This window comes from Myxocyprinus asiaticus, chromosome 19 (genome assembly GCF_019703515.2).
Source record: "Myxocyprinus asiaticus isolate MX2 ecotype Aquarium Trade chromosome 19, UBuf_Myxa_2, whole genome shotgun sequence".
In the NCBI taxonomy this organism is placed as follows: Eukaryota; Metazoa; Chordata; class Actinopteri; order Cypriniformes; family Catostomidae; genus Myxocyprinus; species Myxocyprinus asiaticus.
This window is the reverse complement of record NC_059362.1, coordinates 43,640,952-43,650,288: the sequence shown is the minus strand read 5'-3', so window position 1 is coordinate 43,650,288 and position 9,337 is coordinate 43,640,952. Positions and strand designations below refer to the sequence as shown.

Below are 9,337 nucleotides of genomic sequence, written 5' to 3'. Positions count from 1 at the left end.
AAGTCAAAGAATTTCTGCATTTTATTATTTTTTTAATGGCATAACTTTTATATTTGTCAAATAACATGGATATATATATATAAATATATAAATAAATATATATATATATATAAATAAATAAATATATATATATATATATATATATATATATATATATATATATATATATATATATATTTAAATAAATATATATATATATAAATAAATATATATATATATATATATATATATATATATATATATATATATATAAATAAATATATATATATATACCGGGTCAAAATTGAATGCAAAAGGTGTATGCAGATTCTGAACTCAATAGGAGGGTTATTGAAAGTTTCTCCTTATTCATAAAGACACAGAACATCCCCGTGGGGTGCGCATTTTCATCGTTTCAACAGTTTGCAGTATTGGAGATAAATCTCGGGTCAGTCTCGGTGCGCACGGGATAAGCGCGTGCTGCCTGGTGTTCCGGTGCGCGCGGGCCACGACGGGAGGAGAGCGGGTGTCGCGCGCGTCCTGTACAGATCAGACCGCATCAGACCTCTCGCGGATTTCTCTTCTTCACTATGGCGCGATGCGCTCCTCCTGACATCGGCACCGAGGATGAAGGTGACGGATGAAAGATGGAGAAACTATCCGCGTGCATTAACGGACTCCCATGGAGCTCCGTGGAGCTGCCGCTGGACGTGATCGTGAGCAAATTCCGCCTACCGACGCTCGTGCGGCTGAGCCACGGTAAGAAATGCACTCAGAGTTATTAAGCATTATCACGCGATAAAACTAGATCAGAAGCTGTCTTAGACAGCAGGCGCGCGACTCTATTTGATGCTGTGTCGCGTGAAAGCTGCTGCGAAGACGTTCTGCTGAAGTTACCAGAATATAAAACATGACATTTCACTGATATATTCATGCATTTTCGAGTCTGATTATGCTAATTAACGTTGAAAACACTCGCAACTGTTTGACAAACAGTAATAAAATCGCCCCTTTCTCATTAAATCAAACTTTAATCAAATGTTGTGTAAATGTTTCTAATGCAGAATCCCGAGTGATGCGTCTATAGTTTAATTCTCTTGTGCCTAAAGGTGACAGAGTGTGTGTTGTGTGTAAAAGAGCTGCATCTCCTTTCATATGTTAATGTTGTAATGTGCTGTAGTGTGTGCTGCATACTAAACAACCTCCTGCATGAGAACCACCAACATTTACTCAACAATCACTGTCCAGAACGACTGAAGAACACACAATTAAACTTCAATTACAGCTCAGACATTCCAGTGTGTGTAATAGAGAGTGTGAGAATATATGTGTGTTATAGACAAGAGTTTATGAGTGTGTTAAAGTGTGTGTTTGTGTGTGAGAGTGACACTCTATTGTGGGAAAAATCTGCTGAATGGAAATGAGTCATTGAATCAGTGCTGATATCAGTGATCAATGTCTGCAGCAGCATCACACACTTGTTACTTGTGTGTGATTGACGATATGACACAATATGTGACACAACATTTCATTATCAGGGAGCTGTTTGTACGAGGAGTCTGTCCTGTAACTCTCAGAAACGTACTAGTTATTGAACCAGAACTAAACTAAATAAACATAAAACTTAGACAGGAAGAGAACGTCTGATTCACATGGAATAAATAGTTAAGAAAAAAGAAGGAATAGTTCACCCAAAAATGAAAATTCTCTCATCATTTACTCACCCTCATGCCATCCAAGATGTGTATGACTTACTTTCTTCTGCTGAACACAAAGATTTTTATAAAAAAAAAAAAAAAACTCTACTCTGAAGGTCCATACAATGCAAGTCAACTTGGCATGTAACGATACACAAATTTCACAATATGATGCAATGCAAAGCCTCACAATACGATACGATAAAAAAATTAATAAAAATACAATAAAATTTTTTTTTAAAAAAAACAGTGCCCAGAAATGTTTTACTTAAACTCATTCAAGGATTCAACATAAATGTCTTTTAAATCATAAATGTCTGACATTGGCAACAAAGAGCAGAGCTCTATAATGAAGTAACTTAAACAATAGCACTGCATTTATTTTGTTTGATTGTAATGAGAAAAACTCATATGAACTCACAATTTTCATGTTTTTCTTGAGAAAAATTTGTTTGTATTTGTACTTTTCACAATATATGTATTAAAGCCCGCTGTGAACAAGCGAAATTGACTGTAGCATGCAAAAAATAAATAAAATAAAATTCAATGTTATTTAATGGTGACAAAAAAAAACTTGAGAGGAACCTGACGTCTGATTTTACAATATATGAACATAATCCAATATTATTTAACGGAGTGAGCAAAAACTGATCGGCAAACGTAATTGCGCAAATGAACAAGTGGAAAAAGGACTTACTTTTATGCTGTCTTGATGTGCTTTTTTGAGCTTCAAAGTTCTGGCCTCTATTCACTTGCATTGTATGGACCTAAAGAGCTGAGATATTCTTATACTGAACACAAACAAAGATTTTTAGAAGAAAGAAAGTCATACACATCTGGGATGGCATGAGGGTGAGTAAATGATGAGAGAATTTTCATTTTTTGGTGAACTATCCTTTTAAAATGTTATGTTGTCACTGCTTGATTAGATGCTGCTGTGATGAGTGTGTGTTTATATGTGTAGGCGGATATCTCACTGTATCGGCAGAGTCAGTAGTAATTATACACAACAAACACAACAGACAATCTGCTGAGGCCAAAATCTGTGTGTTTTTTTTTTTATATTTATTTATCTTGGAATATGAAATGTTTCCTGCGTTAAAGCATTTATTTTTATGTGGATTTATCTTAATGTGGAATTCTTTTAATACCACTTCAATACAATTCACCAATCTCTCACTCTACAGTGTAGAGATCAAACTGATGTTTAGTTTGTGGAGCGATCAGTCTGATGTTCAGAAATCAGCCTAATGTTTAGTAGAGAGATCAGAAGATCAGCCTACTGTTTAATGAAGAGATCAGTCTGATGCTAGTGCAGAGATCAGCCTGATATTCAGTGGAGAGATCAGCCTGATATTTAGCGAAGACATCAGTCATGATGTTTAGTCGTTAGATCAGCCTGATGTTTAGTGGTGAGATCAGTTTGATGTTCAGTGGAGAGATCAGTCCTGAAGTTTTGTGGAGAGATCAGTCTAATATTCAGTGAAGAGATCAGAAAATCATCCTAATGTTTAGTGATGAGATTAGTCTGATGTTTAGTGGAGAGATCAGAAGATCAGCCTGAGGTTGAGTGGAGCGATCAGAAGATCAGCCTAATGTTTAGTGATGAGATTAGTCTGATGTTTAGTGGAGAGATCAGAAGATCAGCCTGAGGTTGAGTGGAGAGATCAGAAGATCAGCCTAATGTTTAGTGATGAGATTAGTCTGATGTTTAGTGATGATATCAGAAGATCAGCCTGAGATTGAGTGGAGAGATCAGTCTAATATTCAGTGGAGAGATCAGAAGATCAGCCTAAAGTTTAGGCTGATGTTTAGTGGAGATATCAGAAGATCAGCCTGAGGTTGAGTGGAGAGATCAGAAGATCAGCCTAATGTTTAGTGATGAGATTAGTCTGATGTTTAGTGGAGAGATCAGAAGATCAGCCTGAGGTTGAGTGGAGATATCAGAAGATCAGCCTAATGTTTAGTGATGAGATTAGTCTGATGTTTAGTGGAGAGATCAGAAGATCAGCCTGAGGTTCAGTGGAGAGATCAGAAGATCAGCCTAATGTTTAGTGATGAGATACGTCTGATGTTTAGTGGAGAGATCAGAAGATCAGTCTAATGTTTAGTGATGTGATTAGTCTGATGTTTAGTGGAGAGATCAGAAGATCAGCCTGAGGTTGAGTGGAGAGATCAGTCTAATATTCAGTGGAGAGATCAGAAGATTAGCCTAATGTTTAGTGACGAGATCAGAAGATCAGCCTGAGGTTGAGTGGAGAGATCAGAAGATCAGCCTAATGTTTAGTGATGTGATTAGTCTAATGTTTAGTGGAGAGATCAGTCTAATATTCAGTAGAGAGATCAGAAGATCAGTCTGAGGTTGAGTGGAGAGATCAGTCTAATATTTAGTGGAGAGATCAGAAGATCAGCCTAATGTTTAGTGATGAGATAAGTCTGATGTTTAGTGGAGAGATCAGAAGATCAGCCTAAGGTTGAGTGGAGAGATCAGAAGATCAGCCTGAGGTTGAGTGGAGAGATCAGAAGATCAGCCTAATGTTTAGTGATGAGATTAGTCTGAGGTTTAGTGGAGAGATCAGAAGATCAGCCTGAGGTTGAGTGGAGAGATCAGAAGATCAGCCTAATGTTTAGTGATGAGATTAGTCTGATGTTTAGTGGAGAGATCAGAAGATCAGCCTAATGTTTAGTGACGAGATCAGAAGATCAGCCTGAGGTTGAGTGGAGAGATCAGAAGATCAGCCTAATGTTTAGTGATGTGATTAGTCTGATGTTTAGTGGAGAGATCAGTCTAATATTCAGTAGAGAGATCAGAAGATCAGTCTGAGGTTGAGTGGAGAGATCAGTCTAATATTTAGTGGAGAGATCAGAAGATCAGCCTAATGTTTAGTGATGAGATAAGTCTGATGTTTAGTGGAGAGATCAGAAGATCAGCCTAAGGTTGAGTGGAGAGATCAGAAGATCAGCCTGAGGTTGAGTGGAGAGATCAGAAGATCAGCCTAATGTTTAGTGATGAGATTAGTCTGAGGTTTAGTGGAGAGATCAGAAGATCAGCCTGAGGTTGAGTGGAGAAATCAGAAGATCAGCCTAATGTTTAGTGATGAGATTAGTCTGATGTTTAGTGGAGAGATCAGAAGATCAGCCTGAGGTTGAGTGGAGTGATCAGAAGATCAGCCTAATGTTTAGTGATGAGATTAGTCTGATGTTTAGTGGAGAGATCAGAAGATCAGCCTGAGGTTGAGTGGAGAGATCAGAAGATCAGCCTAATGTTTAGTGATGAGATTAGTCTGATGTTTAGTGATGAGATCAGAAGATCAGCCTGAGGTTGAGTGGAGAGATCAGAAGATTAGCCTAATGTTTAGTGATGAGATTAGTCTGATGTTCAGTGGTGAGATCAGAAGATCAGCCTAATGTTTAGTGATGAGATCAGAAGATCAGCCTGAGGTTGAGTGGAGAGATCAGAAGATCAGCCTAATGTTTAGTGACGAGATCAGAAGATCAGCCTGAGGTTGAGTGGAGAGATCAGTCTAATATTCAGTAGAGAGATCTGAAGATCAACCTAATGTTTAGTGATGAGATCAGTCTGATGTTTAGTGGAAAGATCAGTCTGATGTTCAGTGGAGATTAGAAGATCAGACTAATGAGTATTGGTGAGATCAGTCTGATGTTCAGTGGAGAGATCAGCCTGATATTTAGCAAAGACATCAATCCTGGTTTTCAGATGAGTGATCAGAAGATCAGTCTGATGTTTAGTGGAGTTATCAGAAGATCAGAAGATGTTGTGTGAAGAGATAAGCCTGATATTCAGTTAAAAGATTAGACTTAATCATTACAGAAAGGACAAAAAAATAACACAAAATTCTATAAATTAAGCAAAACAATGTGACTCCAATATTTACTCAAAATTCACACAAAAAAAAGGTGCGCTATCCATTGACAAGGCTGTTGTTGATAAATTCTGGAACTGACAGAAGATCAAATCAAATCAAATCACTTTATTGTCACACAGCCATATACACAAGTGCAATGGTGTGTGAAATTCTTGGGTGCAGTTCCGATCAATATAGCAGTCGTGACAGTGATGAGACATATACCAATTTACAATAACATCAAATTAACACAGCACAATTAAACATCTGTTATACACATAATTACACTCAACAGTATACAAATAATAACATACACTGTACAGTATACAATACGCAGTATATAGATACACATTATTCAATAAATATAAAAATATATAGAAAAAAAAGTATATATATATATATATATATATATATATATATAGAATGTACATTATTGTACTGTATTGACATTCAGGCTGTCGGTTGATAGTCAGTTGTTAAGAGAGAACATAATATAATAATAATAATATAATTTATGACAGTCCGGTGTGAGATATAAGAGTAAGGGTAATAAAGTGCAGTGCTGATGTATTTGATCATGGGAGATCAAGAGTTCAGAAGTCTGATTGCTTGGGGGAAGAAGCTATCATGGAGTCGGCTGGTGCGGGTCCTGATGCTGCGATACCGCCTACCTGATGGTAGCAGTGAGAACAGCCCATGGCTTGGGTGGCTGGAGTCTCTGATGATCCTCCGAGCTTTTTTCACACACCGCCTTGTATATATTTCCTGGAGGGAGGGAAGCTCACCTCCGATGATGTGTCTGGCAGTTCGCACCACCCTTTGCAGTGCTTTGCGGTTGTGGGCGGTGTTATTGCCGTACCAGGCGGAGATGCAGCCAGTCAGGATGCTCTCCACAGTGCAGGTGTAGAACCGTGTGAGGATGTGGCGGTTCATTACAAACTTCCTCAGCCATCTCAGGAAGAAGAGGCGCTGATGAGCCTTCTTCACAATGACTTCAGTGTGGATGGACCATGTGAGTTCCTCAGTGATGTGGACACCCAGGAACTTGAAGCTGCTGACTCTCTCCACTGGTGCTCCATTCATGGTGATGGGGCTGTGTTCTCTGTCTTTTCTTCTGAAGTCCACCACAAGCTCCTTTGTCTTACTGACGTTGAGGGAGAGGTTGTGCTCCTGACACCAGTGTGTCAGAGTGTGCACCTCCTCTCTGTAGGCTGTTTCATCATTGTCAGTGATCAGACCTACCACCGTCGTGTCATCAGCAAACTTAATGATGGCATTGGAGCTATGTGTTGCCACACAGTCATGTGTGTACAGGGAATACAGGAGTGGGCTGAGAACACAGCCCTGTGGGGCTCCAGTGTTGAGGGTCAGTAAGGAGGAGATGTTGCTGCCTATTCTAACCACCTGGCGTCTGCTTGACAGGAAGTCCAGGATCCAGCTGCACAGCGAGCTGTTTAAGCCCAGAGCCCGGAGTTTCTCATCTAGCTTGGAGGGCACTATGGTGTTGAATGCTGAGCTGTAGTCTACAAACAGCATTCTCACATAAGTGTTCTTTTTTTCCAGGTGGGAGAGAGCAGTGTGTATTGTAGATGCAATGGCATCATCAGTGGAGCGGTTGTTGTGGTAAGCAAACTGCAATGGGTCAAGAGAGAGAGGCAGCACAGAGCAGATGTAATCCCTGATTAGTCTCTCAAAGCATTTGCTGATGATGGGGGTCAGAGCAACAGGACGCCAGTCATTTAAACAAGTAATTTTTGATTGTTTTGGAACAGGCACAATGGTGGATGTTTTAAAGCATGTGGGGACTACAGACAAAGAGAGGGAAAGGTTTAAAATGTCCGTAAAAACACCAGCCAGCTGGTTCGCACATGCTCTGATGACGCGGCCCGGAATGCCGTCTGGACCCGCGGCTTTGCGGATATTCACCCGTCAGAAGGATCGGGTTACATCCGCTACAGAGACGGAGATTGAACTAACCTCTTTAGCTTCAGCCGCGAGAGCTCTCCCCGCGAGGGCGGTGTTACTTCCCTCGAAACAAGCATAAAAAGTATTTAGCTCATCCGGGAGAGAGGCAGCGGTGTTCATGGCGGAGTTTTTATTCCCTTTAAAGTCCGTGATGATGTTAATTCCCTGCCACATGCTTCTAGAGTTGGTGGTGTTAAACTGTCCTTCAATCTTGCTCCTGTACTGGCATTTTGCGGTTCTGATAGTTTTTCGGAGGGCATAATTGGCTTGTTTATGCTCCTCCACGTTCCCGGAATTAAAAGCGGAGGTCCGCACATTAAGTGCCGCGCGAACATCGCTATTAATCCATGGCTTCTGATTCGGATAGATCCGTATTGTTCTGGTCGGAACCACGTCCTCTAAGAGGAAACTAACACTTATAATAATCTTACTGTTTTACCGGTTAATGATGTATAATCTCTTTTTGTCTCTGTTTGTGTGTGTAGGTGAGAATGTGGAGGGTTTATCAGAGGAGGACGTGATATTGCTTCACTCCTGCAGACAGTGGACCACCATCACTGCCCACAGCCTTGAGGAGGGTCATTATGTGATCGGACCCAAAATAGACATCCCATTACAGTATCAAGGTACCATATAACACACGCACAAACACACACACATGAGGTCAGCAGGTCAGAGATGGACTATGTGACTGTACGAACAGGTGCTCTGCAATTCAGTTTGTCATTCCTACTCATTAGTGGTGTTTGCTAAAGCAAGCATCACTATTACTAATGCTCATACTTAGAGTGAGGGATTTGAACAACCACTCAGAACACCCTAGCAACCACTTTACAAAGCAAACACTTTATCAGCGGCATAGCAACGCCCTGGCAAGCACCTGTAACTCTCTAGCATCCTGGTGGTGACTTTTGCACAGACAAGCACCACTCACATATTCTTCAGAAAAAATCTAGTTTATGTCAATCAAGTGGAGTTTTTAGATAATCAACACAATCATCAGATGAAAAACAGCAGAATATCTCAGCACACAGTATTACAGCAGAGAAACACATTAACTGAACTAAAAAAAACAACAACTACTGAGAGTGTAGCACCTATTTGAAACACATTCAGATCAGAGAGAGGGGGACAGTTTGAAGAGAGAGAGAGGATTGGTTGTTAACAGTATATTGATTGTTGTATTCAAGCACTCAACTTCACACATGTTCACTTAGACAATTCTCCGTTACACACACACACACTGTCAGTCTCTATCTCTCTCACTCTCTCTCACACACAGTCTTAATTCAATTCTGTATGTTTTATTGCCGTGGTTGTTTTATGCAATATTGGCAAAGCATCTAGTCAATACAGGAACAAGAGTCAAAAACATAAGCATTGATGAACATAACGAAGACCAATACTTTTATATTTTCTAAAGGAAATATGTGCAGAACTCACTGCCACAATTCTAGGGTTGTATGGCGTGTATGTTGCTGTTTGGTTGTTAGGGCATTGCAAACTGGTTGCTAGATTGTTCTGGATGGTTGCGCCCACCTCCATGTCTTTATGATATTCTGATCTCTAGATATTGCTCTGGTTCTTCTGAAATAAAATATTTGCAATTTATATGTTGCCTGCAACAATATGAATGGCCGTCAATGGAGAAAGATGCTTTTAGCCCTCATAATAGTGTAGGAGCTTGTGTTGCCTGAACCCTTTTGGTAAGTGCTCTCATTCATAAAGTACAACTCATCATTACTTCATCCTGACGTCATTCCCGTGGGACCCGCGGAGGAGCCCGTTATCCCGAGCTTCCGGAATAGCAGACATTACCGTGCTGGACTT

At 40.0% G+C, this 9,337-nt stretch overlaps 1 protein-coding gene across 1 annotated transcript in view; it reads left to right on the top strand.

The window, feature by feature from the left end:
* The first annotated feature begins 451 nt into the window (after positions 1 to 451).
* The window catches only part of LOC127409617 (GRB2-associated and regulator of MAPK protein 2-like), a 28,991-nt gene continuing 20,105 nt past the window's right edge, over positions 452 to 9,337 (top strand). The window contains exons 1-2 of the mRNA XM_051644300.1: positions 452 to 738; positions 7,993 to 8,133. Of these exons, the coding sequence (XP_051500260.1) occupies positions 627 to 738; positions 7,993 to 8,133 (253 nt within the window). The 5' untranslated portion in view covers positions 452 to 626. The remainder of the gene's footprint in view (positions 739 to 7,992; positions 8,134 to 9,337) is intronic.